At 40.3% G+C, this 23,870-nt stretch overlaps 1 protein-coding gene across 2 annotated transcripts in view; it reads left to right on the forward strand.

Annotated features, from left to right (window-relative positions):
• The window catches only part of enox2 (ecto-NOX disulfide-thiol exchanger 2), a 161,279-nt gene extending 144,008 nt beyond the window's left edge, over positions 1-17,271 (forward strand). For both annotated transcript variants that reach the window (XM_087799682.1, XM_087799683.1), the window contains 5 exons: positions 71-211; positions 4,579-4,632; positions 5,289-5,394; positions 8,935-9,020; positions 16,684-17,271. In XM_087799682.1, coding sequence (XP_087655808.1) covers positions 71-211; positions 4,579-4,632; positions 5,289-5,394; positions 8,935-9,020; positions 16,684-16,815 — 519 coding nt within the window. In that variant the 3' untranslated portion in view covers positions 16,816-17,271. The remainder of the gene's footprint in view (positions 1-70; positions 212-4,578; positions 4,633-5,288; positions 5,395-8,934; positions 9,021-16,683) is intronic.
• The last annotated feature ends 6,599 nt before the right edge of the window (positions 17,272-23,870 follow it).

Genomic DNA, 23,870 nt, shown 5'->3' on the forward strand with positions numbered 1-23,870 from the left:
CTGATATAAAATCCTGACACGTTTCCCCACCTGTGTGCACCTCTTACACCTTGTTCTTCTGTTTCTGCAGCAACTGTTGGGAATGAGGGAAGAGCTCAAGCAGCGAGACGCCGAGCTTGAGACCAGCATTGAGGAGAAACAGCAGTTGATGGTTCAAGTGCAGAACCTGAAAGAGGGACTTCAAAACCTGCCGAGCACACAGTTGATCCAGGTTGGTGTGTGGAAAAACATAAAGCTAGATTTCTGAGTGTGGGATATTTTACCTTTTTGTGAGGTTTTGAAAAAAAAAAAGCTGCTTCAAGGCTGATCTGTGTTTCAGTCTGGAAGATAGGGGTGAGCTGAGTGATGTGATGGGTCTGCAAATGGTAGTTAATAAAATCTTATCTTAATAAAAAATGCAACTAGTTGAAACTGTTTATACTTTAAGCAACAATACATACAATTTCACCTTGTTTTCTTCTGTAAGGATTGGTCTAGCTTTTAGTTCATTAATGTTTTCTACGTTATTTTGTCTGGATGATCTGCCTGGACTGTCGGCGAGTGTCATGTGACCACAAAACTGCTTTATAGCAGTGGATTACAGCAAGTACTGAGAGACTTTTTGAAGTAAACAGGAAGATGAAACGAGAAACATATATAAAAAGAGCTTTTACTACATTTTAGTAACACTTTTCTGATAGTAGATGGCAATCAATCAATATTCTCAAAATGGCTTACTAGGGCTTTAACTCTAAACGCTTTTATTCTACCTAAAGAGACTAACAAATTACAATTCAAAACCAGCCCAAAACATTCATAATCCGTCGAAATAGGATCTTAACATATCTCTCATTATCCAGATAAATTAGGATTCATTTGACATCCGATGATTCACTTGTTACTTTACATCTGGTCCGTTCAACTGAAGTCTGAAGTCCAGCCTGTGGGCCGGTCAACGCCTCTACTAGAATTTCCTGTCTAATGTTAGGCTCACAGATGAAAAAAAGATACTCGTTTTAATCAATTATTTAGCACCAATCTCCTCGAGTTATACTCCTTGTTGACGCCGCAGAACATGGGAATGCCTTTGGCATTTACGTTGTGTAAGTGTAGATATTATTCAGTCCATTTGTCGCTAAAACTTTTCGTGTCAACTTGACTCCTCTCTGAGAGGGCCATGTTGCATGTAAAGTGGAGCTCCTTTAACTGTAGAAAAAAAAGCAACCATTGCTGAAGAGCAAAGTGGTGCAGTTTTCTACACATGCAGTATTTATGGCTGAATGGGCCTCCAGTCCAATAGCTTGAAGGCTCGGTTCTGGCCCGCGGGTCCCTCAAGTGATCTTCTCAATCCTCACTCATTTTCTACTCACCCCTCATGTCGACTACTATATATATATATATATATATATATATATATATATATTTATATACATATATATATATATATATATTTATGTATGTACATTCTAATTTAGCGACTGGCGCTCATGTCTTCGTCTTCATCTTCGTCCAAAAAGACACTTAAAAACATCCAAATACGTCCTATGTGCTGGTCTGTAACGTCCATCTTGTAAAAAAAATTCAACAAGATTATATTTTAGGCTTGTTTTTAGCTTAAGATAGCAGACCGTCATCGTAAATCTTATACAAGTGCACTGACACTTGCCATGTGTTTCAATGAGGAAAGACTTGAAGAGACTTGGATCTTCTGCTTACAAAGAAACTTGAAAGATACAGATGTATTTAAATTTTCTTCCAAAAAATTCCTCATCTCAAGGTTTAAATCCAAGATGGACATTAAAAACGAGCAGTATGGAGGTATCTGGATGTTTTTAAGTTTGTCTTTTTGGACAAAGATGAAGAAGATGAATGTTGGCATTGGTCGCTACATTAGCATGGACTTACGTTTTTGTCTATAACTCTAAAAAGGAACCCATTATTATCAACATAAGTGTGAGTAGAAAATAAATAAGAGGTTATTAAGGTCTTATTCTGACATTTAACTAACCCCTAACTCTTATAGCTCCGTCCTGAGAATATAGCTTCACTCTCATTACCCAAGTATGTCTCACCTTTCCCTCCATGTAACCTTAGACTGTGACCCCAGCTATTATAGTCAGTACAGCTTAAACGCAGCAAAACTCTAATTACTTCTTTAAGAACAAACATCACAATGGCTGTGTCATTTTCTGTATCTTCCAGCCATTATGTCCTTTAATTGGCGAGTTTGTGCTGGCTCAGCACTTTTGGAACGGCACAAAGTAATCTCTGCGTCTGAATCGACCACGAAGCGGCCGTCAGCCAATCAGAGCGTTATCAGTGTTTACACAGAGAAATAATGTGAGACGCAGCGATGGAGATGTTATCTGGATGTAATGTGAACCGTCTGCCTGGTCTCACAGCCATACGTGATTCAGCGAGCACCGGGTTTTCATGAATTATTCATCCCAACAGACCTCTTATCGGAAAATTGCATGCTAAAGAAAATGTTGAACAATAAAAAAAAAAATCGAATTTACGCTTAACAACATTTTGGGTTTTCTTTTATTTGGCTTTGACATTTTTCAATGTTTGAGATAATGAATTCCTTTTAAATAAGCTTGATGTAATACATCCATTCATCTTTGAATTATTTAAAAACCTTCTCAGCAGAAACTGTTTGACATTTACCAAATGTTAAAGTACAAGTTAAGAAATATTTTGAATTCAATAGTGAGTGTAGACTGAGCCACCTTTCCGTCTGACAAACGCTTTCACTCGTCTGAGGTTCATTGAAAGAGTCTTTCTGCAAAACTCCAACTTGTTTCCCTCCTCTCTTTGTGACATGAATAAATGGCACATTTTCGCAGAGAAATGTTTTAATGTCAGTGAAATAACTTCTATTTTCTTCCAGTTAAGTTTTTTATATAACAATGACTTCTTGCCTCGGAGCAAACATTTATCTTTGTTCCGCTTATTTGACCTGAATGATGTCGGCTTTTAGCTCCGTGCTGAGATGAGGAACTATATCATGGTCTCTTTTTCTAAATTGTCTTTAAAAAGTGTTGTGGAATGAAATTTATGATGTAAAAACTAGCTTTTATGTCTTGAATGTTTTGAGAATGGTAGTACTAAACAATAGCTTGATAGGTTTATTTTATTCTCACTTGCTCAGATAGATTTTTTTTTTTTTGTTTATCCACCAATCAATTACGTTTGTCAAACTCCAGCAGGGATAAATTGTTAGTTATTATCAAACAGAATGATTGATGAGATCTTATTATTCAGGCAAGTTACATTTTCATTTAAAAATGGCAACGTGTTTTAATCAGTAAAATGCACTCGTGGACAAACTAATAAAGACTGTGACTGACATGTTATTATATCATTTCCAGTGATTGCTTTTATTTTGTTGTCAATGACGAAAGAGAGAATAGTCGCACAAAAGTAAATGCTTGACATTTTAAGGCGACTTCAAATGATAATAAACAATTACATTTTATTTAAAGCGTCAAATCATGACAGAGTTAATCTTAAGACACTTTTACAGTTGAAATAACTATATAAGAAAATCAATTCCTTTTAACAGGCAGAAACCTAAAGCAGAACCTGACTCAGTGTAAACAATCATCTGCTGTTAACGTAATGTGGTTTACAAAATACAAAATATGCGTAAAAAGACGAAAAATGATTTATTTACTATTAAAAGTACAAGTAAGCATTCGTCAGGTTGGATTAACTTGACTGGCTTTGATGAATTCACGAGCATTGGACTAGTAAAATGAATAGAAAAACTCATTTTCGCTCACTGAACTAAGAAATTAACAAAGGAACACAGTGGGAGATTTTTACCAGAGACAACACAAGGGATACCAAAGACACGTTTTTTCCGGGCTTTCGGGTCACCTTGAACCTGAGATAAAACAAGGGATACCACAGACACATTTGTTTCCAGGCCTCCCGGTCACTTCGACCCTGAAATAACACGAGGGATAACACAGACACATTATTTTCCGGGCTTTTGGGTCACCTTGACCCTTAGATAACACAAGGGATACACCAGACACATTTGTTTCCGGGCCTTCGGGTCACCTTGACCCTGAGATAGCACAAGGGTCAAATTGTTATGGGTGAATGTGACCAAAACAAGAGGAAAATGGCGAGACCTTTCGTCGACTAGACTAAAAAGATGGACGTGACTGAAATGAATAAAAACTCAAAAGTAACTAAAAGGAAACAATCAAACTCTGCATCATCTGCAGATGTAATAATAGATTGCTTTACAGGAACAAAGAGGGCGAGACATTTGCTTTCACACTTTCTGTGTCAGAATTTTGCACTTGATTAATTTTAACACGTTGGCATCACACCCTGGAATAAAAAGCATTCAATAATGTTAAAATTATTTTTTTTCCTGCAGCTGCTATGTTTTTTTTGTGTTGACTTTTTTTGGTGTTGAGAAGGATTTATTTTCAAGTTTCTGTTTCATTAAATGTCAAGAGTTTAATCAGGCTTTGGCTTTAAACAAAGGTTGCCTAAAAATACACGGATCCAATGACACCGACTGGATCTGTTTCAATGCGTGTCTCATGCGTTGCTCTTGTTGTGTTTGCTCCACAGCTGGAGGTGCAGGGAGATGACAGAGGCAGGGAGGAGGCCACAAATCAAACAAGTGTAAGTTGGAGAAGGTTGCCTCTGCGTGCTTTGCTCTTTTGTTTCGTGCTCTCCCCTCCTTCTCATCCCCCCCTCCTGACTTCGCTCCGTTGCAACGACATGACAGATCTTTACAGGCCAATCCAGTTCACAGCCACTGCATTTGTCACGAGATGAATCACACCAGACACAACTGGGCTACGGAATAGAGTCGCACAAATGACTCGCATGTGTGCGTCGATCAGCGACACTCGCGCCAGATTAAAAAACAGAAAAAAGGCCACCAGGCATATCATCGGGTAAACAGTACGTGCAATACCATGTCGGACACGACACACGACCAAAAACTATTTCCCCACCTGTCACAAATATAAAACCAAGCGCTTGATCATCCCAAGTCCTCCATTTCTTCCTCGGCTCGCGTCGCCGTGCGTGCATGAGAAATGTTCTTCATCCTCCAAACGTAGCTCCTGGCTAAATAGTCTCTCTCGCCTCATTATCCTCATCGTCTCGCTATATTGGTGCGTTGGCAGGGGGGACTTTGTGGCATCAACATCTCATTTATTTGAATATGATTGTCTTTTCTTTTTTTTTTTCCTGTGCCACGCCACCCTTATTTAGACTTGTTTACTCCACAGCAGTGGCTCGTCTCTAACTTTAGTGTCCCGTGTGCGTAGGAAGCCACAGTGATGGCGGTGGTGTCCTGCAGTCAGGAGAAAGAAGGTCCGACGGAGAAGCTGCCAGCCAGTCCCATTCACTCGGAAAGAGAAGCACTCCTAGTCGGTAAGAGGGTTAGCTTAGCTTCTGTGTTATTTGATGCCGTAACAAGAAGTGGAATCAAAGGCAAAAAGTTGTTGTTTGCAGCTGGGGCGGGAAGATACATTTCCAGAGGGGGAGAAGCTACATACTGTGACTGTGGTGACGCCAAGAAGAAAGACGGATAGAACAAAGAAAAATAGATGAGAAACACTAACAAATGGGACATTTCATTATTAAACAAAGAAAGAAGGAAGAAACGGAAAAATTGGTTAGAAAAACAAACGGATTTAGTAAGTTTGAAAAGGCATAGAAGGATTTTGAAAGTATTTTGAAATTGACTTTGAAAACTGACCTCATGAGGATCACATATTCCACAGTCTAGTTAACCGGATAATTTTGTTTGTTCTAAATAACGTATAATAATACTGTACATGTTACCAGATTAAAAAGAGTTTCTCTCTCATCAAGTGCTCATTGAGAGTCTAACAGACAAGAGCTGATTATCATTTTCCAAATGACCTCTATGTCAACTTGTGTCTTTTATCTCAATCTTATAAATTATAAACAGTGAGAACAAACCTTATTTAATGTGTATAATTGTTTACTTGTCTTGGCACAATTGTAGCTTCAATTATCACAGAAAAGTCACCATTGGTCCTGCAATAGGAAGGACGGTAAGCTAGCCAGGTTTGACCCACTCAAACATCTATACCAAAGATATTTTGCAGACACTGTTTCATGATACAATGTCTTAATTTTGAGCGGCAACTAGATGATACTCTAAGTTTGAAAATAATTCCAGGTTTCATTGAATCTGTAGATTGGAGTCGAACATTATAAAGCAGAGAGTGCCATCTAGTGGCCTTTCAAAATGATGACACTGTATCATGATAGTGGATGGGAAAACCTTCAAAATAGGATTGAATCCAGATAAAAGTACAAAACAAGCCCACAACGAATTACTTCAGGGCTCTAATCTAAATATCCTGAAATTTTCTTTGAAATAAGTTCATCCATTTTTGGGTTGAATACAAACACACGCCACAAGTGTAGAAAAGCGTTTGTACTGGAACTGGATGTTGATGATGACATTGATAAGCATTGATTTAGTATCCAACAGTGTCTGTGGATTGTCCCCTACATATATTTTTAAGTTGTTACCATTTCAATTGAGTCATTTAATCCCAATACCACTGTGGGGGATGGGGCGTTCCCACATGTTTCATCATTAAGAAGAAGCAGAAGTCCCAGCATTTTGCCGTTCTACCTAGAATTCCCACACGGCAGCCAATTGAAACCCCCTGTGGACATTCCTTTTCCTAAGTAAACGATGCGATCATTGTCGCACCACAGGAGGGAATGATTCCTAGAAAATTAAGTTTTGAAAATAGTGCCTGTCTCTTGAACATCTAGAAAGCCTTCTCAAGATTGTTGCATAAACAAAGGGCTCAGTTTTTAAATGTAATTTATTGCTAGTATGCTTTTTAAATGTTCCTGGTTTTCGTTGTCTCTTTTTAAAGAAATCTCTTCCATTTTAACCATTTTCACCGGGTCAAGATGTTCCGAAAACAAATGTGTTTGAGGTATCCCTTGTGTTGCCTCTGGGTGAAGGTGATTGACCTTCCTGGCTTCCACATTTGGTTCTGGTCCACCAGGTCACCTTGACCCAGAGGTAACAAAAGGGTAAACTACATCTGACCACGATAGATTCCCTTGCTCAGTGTGCACTTTTAAAAAGGTAGAGGTCATTTCACCGGTCGCAAATGGATAGTGGTGGCGCAAGTTTGGGACCCCCTGGGTTATTTGGAAACAAATCAGTTTAGTTGAATCAAATGTCTTGAGGATTCGTGACCTCCTGTGAGAAGTAGCACCATCGTCCACCTAGGAATTGTTGAGAATTTCCGAGCCTAAATGACGATGACTTGCAATTCCAGTCAGGCGCTCGCTCCGAAGGCTGCAGCAGAAATTGCTTGGAAAGCAGCAAGAATTGATATCTCACAATGAATCCCAGAACAGTGATTTCCATCAGATTGTGAAAGAGACGATTGTTTATATTCACCCCCGCTGTGTGATTTGATGCATGAGCGGAGACAGAATGAAGGGAAAGTATGAAGATTTTCCCTCGACTTTGAGTCGAGACAGGCCTCTCATGTTGAGAAGACGTGTTGCAGCAAATCTCTGCACTGTTGGTATGTAGAAGATGTTCGCTGCAGTGTTTATTGTCCCGGTCAGGTAACAACTGACCTCCTGCAGGCAAATGGAATGGGAAGTCTAAGATGCTCCTGGATATCCTGCTGTGCATGTTTGTATCCAGCGATCGACTCTCGGAGCTCCATAGGTGCTTATTGAGCAGAGGTGTGGGACTAGAGCTGTCTCTGGGCTATCTGGGCTGACCTGAGCCTTGGGACTCTTTTGTTGAGAGACACTGGTTTCAGACGCATCATTAAACACACTCTAATCTGGAGCTATAGATGAGGCCCCTTACGCAGCGAGTGCTGAAGGAGAAGCTGCTGTGATACGTGGAGTTAAAGTTATCAATGAGGTTAACGTCTCTTTCAGCTGTCGGAGGGATCATTTACGCATTTATCTTCATGAACCATGGCGATAAATATTATTATTGTCTTATTACTACTACAATTCCCTGAATGACATCACTACCCCTGCCAAGGAGGTTATGTTTTACCAGCATTAATCTCTCTTTCTTTGGGCAAAAATAATAATAAAATGACAATTTAATGAGGGACAGGTGGTTATACTTTTGTAGTGTTCCAAAGTACCATCTTGACCCCGCACAGGTGCTAGCATCAAGGCCACATAGAGCTTCACATTTTTCCTAAACATTGATTAAACATTTATTATAAAATTACGTTTTCGATTATTAATATTTTTTCATTTATGCATTATAGCAGATGCTTTTTTTTTTCAAATAGACTTGAAACAATTTCTACCCATTCACATCCTGATGGGAGTTGGCTGCAACGCAGCTCGCCCTCAGAAATAATCAAGTTCAATTGTCTTGGGAACACAATTACACATTCTTATCCAGGGCTGGCAACTTTACTGTCTAAACTGTGTTACCCTGCCATAACAACCACTTGTTGGGGCTCATCCGGGATTTTGAACCCAAATCGCAACCTAAATTTTCTTTTTAAATGTTACATGATGCTGCTTTAAAGGTTCATACAAAATCTGAAATGAACTAAGTCGATTGCTTGGCATGTGTTTGTGTAGTTGAATAATGTATCCAAATTAAATGGTATACCAAGGTATCCCAGCTTTTAAATAAACCTTAAGAAAATGTAGTATACGCTCACATTAATGATATGTTTAATGTTGAGAATAGTATGGCCATCAAAGGCAGTCATTGGAATGTGCTAAAACTTGTGAAGGAGATCTAGGGCAATGTCATTTTGAAAATGTTTTCTAACTTTGCTGAAAGTTATCGGGGGGTCACTTTGCCTCCGTATTAAAAGCTTGTCATTCTATTGACCGTTTGAGAAAATAATAACTGGATGATACAGGGATTTTTGGACTCCGGCCCTGACTTTTCTGCTTGTTTTTCAGGGATTATTTCAACATTCCTCCATGTCCATCCATTTGGCGCCAGCATCGAGTACATCTGCTCCTACCTGCAGCGATTGGACACAAAGGTAATGGGCTCACATGAATCAAAAAACCTCCAGAGTCGGCCAGCAGTTATCACTCTGAAGTACATGAGCACACACAGACACAATGTCAGCTCCGCCTGCTGGGTTAACATATGGCCTTCGCTGTACGCCAGAGCCCTGCTGTGAGGCCAAGACACACCCCTGCACACCCCCCCTTCAAAGCAGAGCGAACCCCTCCGTGATTTAAAGCCTAGAAATGGATGCGCTGAGTGCTTAAAGAAACGGAGAGACATTTTGGCAAACATTTGTCTCAGGCCCATAACTTGGACGGACGAAAAAAAAATCAATGAGAGGTTATTTTCTGCGGTGAATCTGAAGCTTCATTCAGCAGATAATTAGCAGGCGAGTGTTGAAGCGCACAGCAGATGACGGCCAGTCTGGGTCCGTCTAAAGGGAGAACAATCATCCTATTACAGAAATAAAAACATGAAAATAATATCGATTCTCTGATCGAGCTCCAGACGAGCAAGTGAAGGACTCCCTATATAATTAAGTGCTGGTAAATATTGGGTTATCGTTTGAACAAAAGTTTTAAGCAGATAAAAGTCATTACGACGGACAAACGATTTGAATGGAAACTACATTCTCAGTCAACATCATGTCATCGTGATTAAAGGGCAACTAATGTCAAACTCATTTACTCACATTTCAAATGTTGAAGTCTTCCTCTCCAAGATGTAGTAAGTCTCTCATCATGACCATGTTTTGAACTTATTACTTTATAAAGTTCTCCCCCGTCTGAAATCTCAGCGAACGAAAGGTTACGAGTGCAGAGTATATTAGGACATAGTAATAGATCTCAATTCTCAAGCCAGCTGTAATCATGCTCCGCTTTGTTTATAAAACGAGTCCCTTGGAGGTGGAGACTTCCGAGATTTATGACAAACATTGATCCGTGCCCAATAACAGCAGAGTGTTTGGGGTTATAGTAAATTAGTTTTTTCAAGCACATTTTCTAATGTAACTATTTCAATAAAAAGTGAGTTTTGTACAAACAGACACATACTGATCAGTACAATAAAGGTCCAAGATATATTTAAGACATTCTTTAATCAACACATGACATGATAATGATAATGAGTGTTTATACAAAACTAGTCACGGTCAAGTTCGTGATCATCTTTATCCAGAAGCAAAGTGGATCATACGTGCAGAAAAAGAGAAAAAGATCTTGTAGACTTTTTGCAAACTTTGGTTCTTATATTTCTTCAGTTCATGTAATATTATGTATACATAAAAGTGCGCAAAACAACCCCTCAAGATCTGAGTTAAATTGGTCAATTACCCTTGTCCAGGTTTATTGTTCCCTCATTTACTGAAGTATTTCTTTCTATTCAAACCATTTTTTTTACTATCTAATATGAAGTTAAATATTAAATTAAAAAACACATTTACTTTTTTATAATGTCCCCGCATTATGAGGATTTGTTGGGGGCGCTGTTGGCTTCTCCGATGAGCCGAGTGTGAGCCATGGTGGTGGAGAAAAAAGTTTAATCTCTCCAGTTTTAGGGCTTGGGAACTTCTGGGAAAGCTGGAGGGTAAAAGGCTGATGGATGAGTTTTAAGCGGGGACAGCGTTGACGTAGCTCGAGTCTCGAGCATTTATCCGCTCCACGAATTGCCACCAACTGCAGGCGTCTCAACGTGATTGAAGATTAGGAGCTTCAACACTTCATCTAGAGTTGCCACTGGCAACAGATCACACGCGCCACCTCAATGAGTTCCTCGGCGGCAAAACCCGCTCTTGTCAAACATGTACACCAAGTATTAATTGTATCTAAATAGTTTTATCACGACTTTGTCAACATCTTTATCGGAATAAATGTTGTTTTTAACAGTAAAGTTCATAAAAAATATACTTTTGTGCATAAATGAGTCAAATTTTTGAAGGAGAACTAACCGACCTGGAGTAAAACAAATCACTGCCGATGGTCACATTTCAATTCCTCAAGGGTCTCTAAGTTTGGAGACTCACTATTTTGCTATTCTTTAAATGTCACCCTTTTAAGTCGAGGCGAGTCGTGTGATTTCCCTCGACGCTGCAACATATCAAAACCCGTTTTTTTTTTTCATCCCAACAATGGAACCTGAGCAGATCTTCAGACAGTTTGTACTTCGTCTGCCAGAGCACGGCCATCTTATCCTCATCCCCGGGAAGAGCCGGTTGAGACGGATGATCGTGCTGCGCCGCCTCTTATGCGTGTCGCTCTGGAAATGCCAGGCTTCAATGTCAATGTCACCTCCAACATGTGCAGATGAGATTAATGGTGGTCGCCCTGACAACACGACCTTTGGGAGCGCGGCCAATTCTACATTAGACCACTTAAAGGATTGTGTCTTTGTGGAATCAAGTATCCTTCATCGGGATTTTTCATCGCTTGTTCGCGATGAACCGCAGAGGTAGACACCGTCCATTTTTGCTTGACACGGATCAACTCAACGTTTTACTCAACGGCAGATTTTAACCTGCACCATTTTGTGGAGAGTTTAAGTGGCTTCAAAAGTGGCTTAAAGTACATTTTTATTTCTCAGGATGCCAAAAATTGATTCTCTGACAGACACTATCAAATGTCGTTGTTGTAAGTAAGACCTTGTTACTTGAGGATCCAGACAGGAAGTGGATGCGACTCATGAAAAGACCATCACAACCATTTAAACTGGACGAGTCCTTTTCACTTAAACATGAAATTGGTTTACATGGAATTGAATCCAATTGGAATGGAGTCTTAGGCCTAACTTCTCAGTACTTGCTCAGACTGTTGACCAGGTTTAGCTCAGGAGACTCTAGCACGAGTGTTAAGACTATAATTTGAATGATACTGTGATGATATTCAACGGCATTATTATTATTATTTTTAACTGATAGTTCATTAATGTTCTATAGTTCAATAGAATGTGCAATTTTGCAATTAAGAATTATTTTAAACGTTTTTTAATTTTATTTTGCAACTAAACTTCCGGCCACTAGTTGGCAGGATTGATTACATCCTCTGTAGCTATGAAAGAAAGAGTGGATGATGTCTGAGGATGAGAGGATACAGTCGACTCCAGCAGCTTTTGAAGCTGATTTCTGGACAAAAAATTAATTAATTAAAGCTACAAGAGTAGAGGTTACGAATTGGTCAAGAGTCATGCTTCTGTCAATTTTGCAACGCCAGAGTCAAGTACTCGGGAACACTACAAATATATCCTTGTTCTTACAGTATCGCAATATATCGGGATGCGAATCGTGTGTGACAAATTCTTGCCAAAACACATCACTAGTTGGAATAATGCTTTTTAACAACACTCTTTGTGAAATGATTTTAAAACCCTAAAGAAAAAATAAAAGCTACTTTTCTCGCTACCTACAGTAGAACTCGCATCCCCTGCCTACACCGTAAACATGTATTTTTTTTAATTATGGAGACGCTCTGTGGAGATAATTGTAATGGTTATGTCCGTTTTTACCTGTTTAGTGATGCTTTCAGGATGTTTATCTTGGTTTCTAATTATAGAGCGACGTGACGATGGCGACTTGAAGATGTTTAGAGTAAACACTAGAAAGTATGACTCACGGAGAGGAAGCTTTTTTTTTCTCAACCGTGATGGCTTCACAACTTGTCATCAGCAAAACTTTGTCTGGGTAACATCCATGAAATCTGCTATGAATCGGGTCTTTTGATGTGCTCATCATTGCGCTGACTCATCGTCACACAGACAAAACTGAACGCGACACTTTTCTCTCTGGCATCTTTGGGGGTTGTTTTATGACTTTGTGTTTGTGTGTTCGCGCCCCCACACACACTCTCTCGGGATGTTTTTTTTTTGCCTGTCGGATTCTGAATCAACTCCGAAGAGCGAGTCCACAAAGTTCTGTCGATATCCCGACGGGATCTTTTCTCCTCCTCCTCCAACTCCATTGTGCGTAACACACACCAGTCCCTATCTCCACGCCGGACCGTAATGTATCCTGACACCAGGATGGGAGTTTTTATTGCCGGTTGTCTGCAGCAGCAGATTTCTTTGGCACTGTCACCTCTGGGATTTCAATTGACTGACGATCCTCAGCCCGCTTCGCTCAGTCTTGGCCTGTTTGACGCTTAGTCATCTGGCCGCCGCGCTCGCCGTCCTTTCGCTTTCGATTTGAGATGATGGTCTGATTGTGGTGCCGGAGTGGAGGAGCGAAAAGTTAACCTTTAGAGCAGACGATGATCAGGAAGAAGTGATGGATGTAGCAACTCTACCGAGAGTTCACCGTGACAGAAACTATTGCCAGCGGAAAGTTGTGAAACCCAAGTTTAGATCAAACTATAATGATAAGGTAAGGTAAGGTAAGGTAAAACTTTATTGATTAAATTGTTTTTTCCAACAGCCAGCAATTTTCCATAAACAATAAAAAATAATAAATAAAAATAAAATGAGAAGAAGAACATAAAGAGAGAGATAAAGACAAAGAACATAGGTCAAAGAAAAACAACAAAGACAAAGGATACAAAGACTTACATAGAACAGAACATCCAGATACTCTCACTCCACTCCTGCCCCCGAACTCAGAATTGTACAATTTAATAGCCCGAGGAATAAATGAGTCCTGGAGTCTATTAGTGTTGCACCTGGGTAGGAGCATTCTTGCACTCATTCTGCTTCTCTGCTCACTGATGACAGTGTTCAGAGGATGACTGTCATCATCCATGATGGACAGTAGTTTGTCCAGTGATCTCCTCTCATCAACTGTCACCAGTGAGTCCAGCTCCATGCCAACAACAGAGCCAGCCCTCCTGATCAACCTGTCCAACCTGTTGAACCTCCTCTTGGACACATTTCCACCCCAACACACCACAGCATAGAACATGACACTGGCCACCACAGACTGGTAGAACATGCAGAAGAGCTTCTTGCGGATGTTAAATGATCGAAGCCTCCTCAGAAAGTACAGTCTACTCTGAACCTTCTTATATACATGGTCTGTGTTGCAGGACCAGTCCAGTTTACTGTCCATCCACACACCGAGGTACTTATAGTTGTCAACTATCTCCACCTCGTCGCCTCTGATGGACACTGGACGTGGCTTTGTCCTGGACCTCCCGAAGTCCAAGACCAGCTCCTTGGTCTTTGAGGTGTTCAGCTGCAAGTGGTTCCTCTCACTCCAGTCCACAAAGTCACGTATCAGACTCCTGTACTCGTCTTCGCTGTTGTCCCTGATGCATCCAACAATGGCAGTGTCGTCAGCATACTTCTGGACGAGACTCAGCTCTGAGTTGTAGAAGAAGTCTGAAGTGTAGATGGTGAAGAGGAGAGGGGCCAGTACTGTCCCCTGAGGTGCTCCTGTACTGCACACCACAGTGTCAGACTTGATATCCTTCAGCCTGACATACTGTGGTCGATCAGTAAGATAGTCCGTAATCCAAGAGACCAAACCAGGGTCCACATGCATCTTAGTCAGTTTTTCCTGGAGCAGAGTGGGTTGGATAGTGTTGAAGGCACTAGAAAAGTCTAGGAACAGGATTCTCACTGAACCGCTTCCTTTATCCAAGTGATAAATATCCAGATATATATATAAGGTGATACAATTCGTATCACGGCAACAATACAATAATATATTGTATATTGTAAGAACAAGTATATATTTGTAGTATTGTCGAGTACTGGACTCAGGCGTGGCAAAATTTGCTGACCGCATTAGTCTTGACGAAGTCGTAAATGCATTCCTTTGTTTTGAAACCAAAATATGCGTAAACATCAGCTTTAGAAGCAGCTAGAGACAGTATCCTCTCGTCCTCAGTCATCGTCCGGATCTAGCGGGATTTCATTGCTTAATTGCAACAGAAAAATGTAAGACTTTATTGACAAAAACCCTAAAATAACGATGATAAAAATAAAATATGATTTGGGTGCAAATTAAAAATGTTTTGGAAAAATGATCGATAGTGTTTTTAAATATTTTTGAAAAAATATGGCTGTATATCAGTTTATTTACAGTTTATGACAACCTAAATGTAAACTATCAATCGAAGAGCCTGTTTAAGGCAGAAATACAATTTTTGGTCACTTTTCAGAAACCCCGGGGCCTCATGTTCTACTAAATATGTCCGGAAGCTGAAATCCAGAAGATGCACAAAAATATACAGATGTATGAATCTGTGCATAACACAAATTTAGGAAGATTTACTTTGTACATCCCAATCAACCTAGAATCAATCGCAGACTGTTTTCGTCCCTTTCCACACCCTCATTTACATATTTAAATCATATTTAAATGAAGCAGGGAAGCGGGAATTATGAACATACATATGGACTTTGACGTGGAAAGGTTGCTAAGCAGGTTTTTTTGTCCGTAAAACCCGAGTACATGAGGCCCCAGGTGTTTAGATCAACCGTTTTGATTTCAATTTTGCGGATATGGATACAAACTTTATATATCTATTATATTTTGGGGTTTTTTTCTCAGTTTTTCCTCAATTGTTAGACACATACTTGTGATTTTTGTTTCAATAAATAGGGTGTTCTACTTGAATGTAGCCATTAGCGCAACAATGCTAACAAACTGAAATGTCAATTGTTACAAACCTCCAGTTGTCTTTACGTAATGGATAAACCAGACTAAACTAACCTATACTTAAGGTCCATATGCACTGAAAGTAAAACCTACATTAAAAAACCTACATAAAAAACTTCAAGCCAGGATGAATGAGGTTGGAAGAGAAAAAATAAAAAATCTTCCTCGACCCACTTCTCTCATTGCTCATCTCCTTTTTTTCTTTTTAGGAAAAGGGGGGGTTGGTTAATTTAATTATTCTGATTTATTTCAATCCAATAATGATCAGGAAAGATGGAGAGCTCTTTTATCTCTCTCAGCTGGCTCTTCATTTGCATGAGTCAGATCTCCCTACGAGTCCAGGCAACACTGGGATCCTAATAGCCGCGAAAATTAAAAAGTCCTTTGTTTTCTCACGAGCCACTTCTGGTCGCAGTGGTTGGTGCTGAAAAAAAAGGTGTTTTTTTTTTTAATAGTTTTACTCAAGACCCCCTGTGGAGTGGCTCTTTTCTCATTTATTTCAGATTTAAATCTGACTCGGCACAATCTGGTTCGATGATGAATTTTAATATTGAACTTTAGATGAAAAGAATTCTTTCAAAGCGAGTTTTTTTTTTCTCTTTTTTTCCCTTGTTAACTTTGATTTTCTGTCCAGTTAGTCATATAATCCAGCGCTTTTCCAGAGAGCCAGCTCGACTCCCTGATGTAGAATCGTTGCAGTACAGAATGGACATGAGTTGCTCTGGCTTTTGACCTGAAAAACAAATGTTACTGCTTTTGAAACGAAGAGAGAATATAAATCAAACTTGTTAGGAATTATTCAAAACTTCAGTTTTTATATCAGAGTTAACCACTCCGACATGAACTTCTACTCGAGGAGTCGTTCCTGTGATACGAACCCTGCGGTTGATACCGCGGCTCGTAATTGCGCCTGTAATTAACATTTTAATTAGAGAGAATTAGCAGCGCGGTGTCTGCGAGGCGAGATCCCAAGACGGCGAAGACACAGAATCGGATCGTTTCGGACACGGCCGTCGCCATGTTTATCCATCCTTTAAAGCAGGATTCTCTTTCTTTTTTTTTTGGCTTCAAAAGGTCCTCATCCGTTTTTGTAATGTGTCTCCTTCAGATCACGCCGGCCGAGGTGGAGGCGCTGCTCTCCCGGCTGCCCTGCACCTTCAGACAGGAACTGACCGGCGTCGGCGCGAGTCTGGAGAAGCGTTGGAACTTCTGTGGCTTCCAGGGCATCAAGAACACATAAAAACCAGGCGCCGACGAAAGGACTTTCATGGGGTCAAAGCGGGGGGAAAAAAAAGCCTTGAATTAGAAATCAGAAACCAGAGTTCTGATCACAGGACCTCAGATGTTTCCTCACGCCGCCGTGTGAAAACGTTTCCACGGCAACACGGACAAGGTCCTTCACCTCACCACAGCCTCTGGATATAACTCCAGTCACTGGATCGGCAAGTGTTTTCGGCCCGGCGTCTCACGGACAGGACGTGCTCGGCCCCGCGGAGGTCATCGGGGTCAAAGCGAACCCTTCAAAAAACCCTCTGGATCCCGTCGACCTCCATCCCGTCTCTTTTGCTGTTTGTAACATAGTCCACAAATGGATATATTTCTTCATTTTCTGTAAAGGCATAGAAGCAACTGTTGTAATACACTGTACATGCTTGGATTGTATTTTTGATTATAAACTACTTTTGATTACCAAAAAGTTGGGCTCGATCCTTGTTCAAGAGCAGCTTTGAATCATCCCCCCGGTCTCCGCTTCAGCCGCTCTCAAAGAGCTTCGACTCGAGGGGATTTGTCTCTTTTTCAAACCCAATTGTGCCTGACTGAGAGTGTGGCGGCGCAGCAGCAGCACACTGAGCGCGGAAACACACCGCAGGGATCATGTTAATGATGTTTAATTGCTGAGGCAGATTGTGTGCATGTGTGCCACTCGCCTGGATTCATACATTAAGCTGTTACACAACACTGAGGCGAGGGGTTGAGGGAGGGGGTGGGGGGTTGGGTGGGTGTTGTCGACTTGCATCCTGCAGTGGAGAGTCTTCACAAAAGCTCAACACGATATTTTTTTCTTAATGCTTAATGCTAAATCTTACTCAGGAAAGCAGGTGAGTTGTTGAGAAACTTCCTGTTTTATCTGATCAATATTAGCATCACTTTGGTGAAGCTAGTGAGACAAACGGGGTAAGGGTTTCCGCAAGTCCTTCAAAATAGTAAAATTAAAAATTTAATTGAAATGAAATTTCTTACACAACAACGTTCATGAAGCAACATCAGAAAGAGATGTTTTGCTTTGGTCAACGTGGGAAAGTGTCAATTTAATGAGATTTTGCAACGTTTTTCTTCATTGCTGAAAGCGGTACCAGGCAGCGTACACGAGGCACGATGTACTTGGTTGATTGTTGTGTTGGATTTAATTTGAATTTAAAATGTTTTTAAAGTGATAGTTCCCCCAAAATTAGAATTTTACAAATGTTCTTCTTGAGTTCTACTGAGTAATCTGTTCCTTATATGAGTTGTATGCAAAAATGTATGTTAACTTTAAAGTGACGACAGGAGCTCAGTTGTCTTCGTCTTTATCTTTGTCCAAAAAGACAAACTAAAAAACATCCAAATACCTTGGGATATAAACAGGAAGAACTCTGGGTAATATTTCTCTGGAAGCGCTTGTGATAAGTGTTATAACTGGCTTTAATTTTAATATGGAACTTATTTCTAAATTTAAATAACACAAACCTTACAAGAAAAATGGCCTAATTTAACAGTGAATTAACAGTGAGAGTTGAGTGTAGTAGTGACTGTCACTTCTACCTTCTCCTCAACCCACCAGCTTCTCACTCATAAGTGCTTTTACTAAAATAAAGACTTAACAATAATATGACACATTATTTGTCAGAAGCCTCGTTTTTTCTTCCAAAAACTGAGCCGTCGTGACTGTTCGCTGAATAAAAGCGTCGACTTCCTACCGTGTAAAGGCTCCTGCTCGTGTGTGTGCACGCCTGGATAAATGACGTGGCGTGTGCACACGCTTCAGGTTCCGCTGGCATCACGAGTTAGAGGTAAACATGGACTAATTAAATTCTCCAGCAGTCCCCGGTGATCCCGATCCTTTTTACTGTAGCCTCCCCCGATGATGTGTGGATCGCCTTCATCAGTAAGTGGCGAAGATATTTCTGCGACGGCCACCACTGATGTTCCACGCCATCCTGGTGAACAAACAGTTTGTGGGGGGGGGGGGGAGGTTAGTGTCATTTTAAAAAGGATTTTCCTGGAAATAATTCCCAAATCCATTTAAACATCATCACATTAAAGATGGTTATAATTGGATGTAAGGAGATAAGCGCTCTCCTCTGGGCGGCCTGAAGATCACAGAGATACCCGTAATTAACTGATCGTCTCATCTCGCTTCCTGAAGGCACTTCATTATTCACGTTCCTTCCCCAGAGCAGCAGGTGAGAGGCTACATCACATGGCTCGTACCTTCCGGAAAACCAGATAAACAATCATTCCTGGAGAGTGGATTAGAGGAGCTCAGAGGGGGAGCACGTCCAAGGTTCCCCCACGCTGTCGTGGACAGGTTTGTTGGAATGGTTTTCATTTACATCCAAGGTTTCGTGAAGAAACTTGAGGGACACAGATTGGAAAATTTTACCCCAAATCTGTTTCCTTACTGACTAAAAATGGCCATTTTTGCTCAATAAATTTTGCTTAAAGTAAGAACACTCTTTCCTGAAGCTTCATTTAGTTATCAATTAATTTACCATACAACCCATATCGTTACCTATTGTTGGGGATTAGTTGCAAACCAGTGACAGGTTGATGAGGCCTCGTGATACATCTGTGTCGTGAACTGTATCATGATACATTCTATTCATTTTTAAAGGTCACTAGATGGCAGTCTCTGCTTTATAATGTTTGGCTCTGATCTACTAATTCAATGAAACTAGTGCCATCTAAGACCCTTCAAAATGAAGTATCATGATACAGTGTCGATACACAGCTGTATCATGAGGCCTCATCAACCCTTCATTTTTACAAACCTTTTCAACGAGAAACTTATTCAAATACCTTCTCCAAGCCAACAAAACACACAATAATTAGTTGAGGAAAGCATGTAGTGCTAGTACCTTATGAATTTAGGTTTATCATTTTCAAACTTGTAAATTCCGGTAAGGTCAAATTTGGAAGAATATAAATAGAATTTACTGAAAATCGGGGCAACAACTAGAGAAGTAGTCGAATTAAGGGGTTGATTTAACTGATCTCTTATAGCTTTGAATTTAAATGTTGGATCTATTGTTGATGGTTTGAAATCAATCTCAATTTTCCGAAGCACTACGTAACGTTAGAAAATGTTCTTTGCTGAAAAAGAGGCTCTTAAATTGACTGTTAACACACTATAAGGGATACACGTACAGTTTTATAGATTTATTAACGAACTGTGATGATGATTGACAGACATTTTTAAGGGAAGAGAATGAGTATTTTAGGGCACATTTAGTAACCAAGAAAGTAAGGGAAAGAATCTTAGATAAAAACCTACTAAATGTCTACCAGCAGATTTAAACCCTCAGACATATTCAATCTGGGCAAGAAGGAAGTCAGGTTCTTACTTGACAATGGATTGAGGACGAAGGAGCTGCAGACGAAGATGAAGATGACGATGATGATGATGATGATGATAGGAAAACGGGGAGAAGATGAAAGGGGTCTTTCGAAGAGGGGTCCGGTTATTCGCGGATCGGGTTTTCTGAGTCAACGATTTGACTCAGAGGTTGGAGAAGCGTTTAGCTCCATGAAGGCTCACTTAGCGGGCAAAGTCATGGCCAGCACAAAAAGTACTCGAGGTGACTTTCCACAACTCGGGAAGTAGTTGTGGCCTGCTTTAAAAGAAACGCTTGCTTCTCGCCGTAAGATGAGGAAGTGGATCGCAGGTGGACTTGGGCAGGAGTTGAAGTCAGCAGCCTGCACCAGTAGCACAGGTGGGTGGAACTTGGCAATGTTGCGAAGAACACACTTTGTCTGTTGTCGAGCTGGCATATATGTGAAAACCCAGCGGTCCAAAAAGGGTGTCGGTGTGTTGATTGGCCGCTATTCAAGTTCCCAGCAGGGGGTCCTTATTCCTCATCATCGTCCTCTTCCTTCTGCAGCTGATTACGCTTTAACGGTCGTACCTTGAAACATTCTGAGATATTTTAATCTGCTTATCTGTCTAGATTCTTTCCCACTGGATTGAGGACATTTAAAATAAGCCTAAACACATATGATTAGTATAAGCACATGTAGGTATAATATGGTTAGTAATCCTAGCATTGAGATCATTACAGGTTCCTTCCTAATTTATGTGAATTGACTCAATAGATTTTAGATTCTGTCTAGATGATAATAAAGGGTAATTTAAACTAAAACACCTAAATAAGAAGATATGTAAACAATATTTTGAACTGTGAGATCTCCTTCTGTGACTGAAATATTTATTTTCCTCCAGTTTTATGTCAAACCATTTACGGTTCTTCTGTGACAAGTCCTATGTTCTACAGAGGCAAGAAGTGAATCACCGATCACGGATGGTGGAACTTCCAAAAGACTCTTTAGCCACAGAGGTTCTGTTTGGATCTTGTCACGACGACTCCTCCCAATCCGTGCGTCTGTGCCTGACCGTCAAAGAATTAGAGTTTTTGGTCAGCCAAGTTCATCGAGCTTATTTTCACCTGTCTGTTTCCACTTGCCTGCCCGCCCAGCCAAATAATGCCTTGCCTTCTGCCACCCCAGTGTTGTTTTGGAATCGCTCACTTCTGCACTTGCACTTCATATTTTAAGTACACAAGTGTGTCCACACAGTGCAGTGTGCGAAAAAGTAGTGCACAAACATGCATTCGATAGGCCAGAAAATTGAGTGTGGATCGATGGACCCTCTCCTCCTTTAACGCCATCCTACCGACGTAGATGATGCTACGTCTAGAGCTCTGTCTCTGCTTCGTAACGTTTGACTCTGATCTACTAATTCAATGAAACCTGGGAGGAACCCCAAGGAAGAATGCCCTACAAAGAAGATAAAGACTTTCTCTTGGCTCCCACGTCTATCTCAAGACACACACCCCCCCTTCCCCCCCCCCTACATTATAGGTCTTCAGGTCAAAACGTTTGCAATAGTTCCTTTTTTCTTCAGGAAATGACACATGAGTTCCTGGAGGAAATACATCCCCACAGCATCGCCTCTGTGCCTGCAGGTGATTTACATGGACAGCAGGGGTTTGACTACATCGCCGCGGGAACACAATCAGTCAGTTCTTTCACAATTCATTCTCGTTCATCTGAATCAACAGTATGTTTAGTTCAATCCCTCTCCAGGGTGCAGGAGAAAAGGTTCGACTGAAGGCACCTGGAAAGACACCTTTAGAACATCGGCGGCAGAACTAACCGGCTTATTAGTTTTGCCTGCTCACGAAACTTGTTCAGTGTGAAGATTTTGTAGCGGTAGCGTTGCATAGTTGTTTTCCAGCAGGAGTGAAAATAAAGCTCTGCGATAATTGCTTCACCCGAAGCTCTCTGGAGTTCCGGGATATTAGACAAAAGGATTTTGACGCGGCGAAGATTCTTTCTGTATTTTTTAGCTCAACTGCTAAGTAGACGTCTCTCGAGCTGCTGATGTTTATGAGTCGTTTTTTTGTTTTTTTTTATAAGAAAGAGGATTCTGGTTCATTAGCGTCCAGCTTATGTCATGTGACCTTCATTGAAGACAACAGCTATTATTGTTCCAGGAAAGTATTTGTTTTTCAAACATTGATTGTAGAAATATGAGCTATAACCATTTGTAGTGTCTCAATTAAAAGTAAATGTTCAACGTTTCTTATGATTTATACCAATATGATCACCTAACAGATTATTTATCGGTAATGGAGGTGCTATTATCGTTTGTTGGCAAAGTATCTGAAACACACAGATTTCAATGGAATGGAAGAGACAAGAAACAGTTCATTATATATTAGTGGTCTACCATATTACCGTCGGGATCTGGACACTGTTGCAGCCTGCCATCCTGTTGAGCTCATTGCTATCAAAGTGATTTCAAATGCTAAAGAAGACATCACGTTTGTGTTGATTAAATTAATGGAGGAGAATATTTCTTGATAAAATAATTGCATTGTAGAGGATAAATGTGTGCTTTTCTAGTTAGTATAATGTCACAGAACATGTTTTACTGTATTGCTTAAGACCCCATCCACACCCCAATTGCAACTAATGAATGAACCCAATAGCAAAGAAAACTATTGCTCAGCTGTTGAAGGAAAGTACGTTTTTTTTTAAAACACAGCAGTCAATCAAACTGTGTCAGCCTAAGACCATATGATGTTGTGTCAATCACTTCGACAATCCTGCTTTGCGTGTGATGCACGTTCAACAAGGTCTGGAAAAATATGGAAATGAAACCACAAGTTGTTTGCGAGACACCATTGATTGGATAGGAAATGGAACCGTTGGATGGGACTCATTGTATAAACTAAGCGGGGTGTGATTACAGCTGACTGTAGGAGGAGTGAAGCCATTATTACGTTATAATGTGCTTCACTCTCGTAACCTCTCGTTCACTGAGATTTCAGACGGGGGAGAACTTGATAAAGTAATAACTTCAAAACATGGTCATGATGAGGGACTTACTGCATATTGGAGAGGAAGACTTCAACAGTTGAAACATGGAAGTAAGTCAGGAAAACTGGGTTTTCACATTAGTTGCCCTTTAAATGATAAACGGCACAATTTTCCTCGCAGCATAGTGTTTATTTTCATTGTCTACTTCTACTCTCATCATATAAACGGCTTCATAGTGGGGGATCTGAAAATATGGGCGAAAAAACAACTGAGAGAGAGAGTTCAAGGATGTGTGTCTGAGTGTATAACAAGCGAGAGTTATTCAATAAAGGACTTTTTGCTCAGCATTTGTCTGCGTGTCTCACTAAAGAGAACCCCCTGGCAGAGATCCTGCTGTTACAGAAGCATATCGAGAAGCATCAAAGTAATATCCAGCAATAAGGTAGCAACTGTGTTCAAGTAGCCGTGATGGCATGGAGGTTGGGCGGGGGGGGCTTTTAAAAAACAATTCACTGGACTTTTAACTTCAAAGCCTTACGGGTAGGTAACAATAACGGTAATAATAATAATAACATCAAAACATATACATTATAAACCAAGTTAAATCCAACATCGAGAAATATATCTTTTATATAGAACTTACATGATTGAATCCAAAATATAAAAAAGCAACAGTGTCTCCACCGGGAGGCATTAAATACCCTAATAAAAAGA

This window comes from Callionymus lyra, chromosome 9 (genome assembly GCF_982586985.1).
Source record: "Callionymus lyra chromosome 9, fCalLyr1.hap1.1, whole genome shotgun sequence".
Lineage (NCBI taxonomy): Eukaryota > Metazoa > Chordata > Actinopteri > Syngnathiformes > Callionymidae > Callionymus > Callionymus lyra.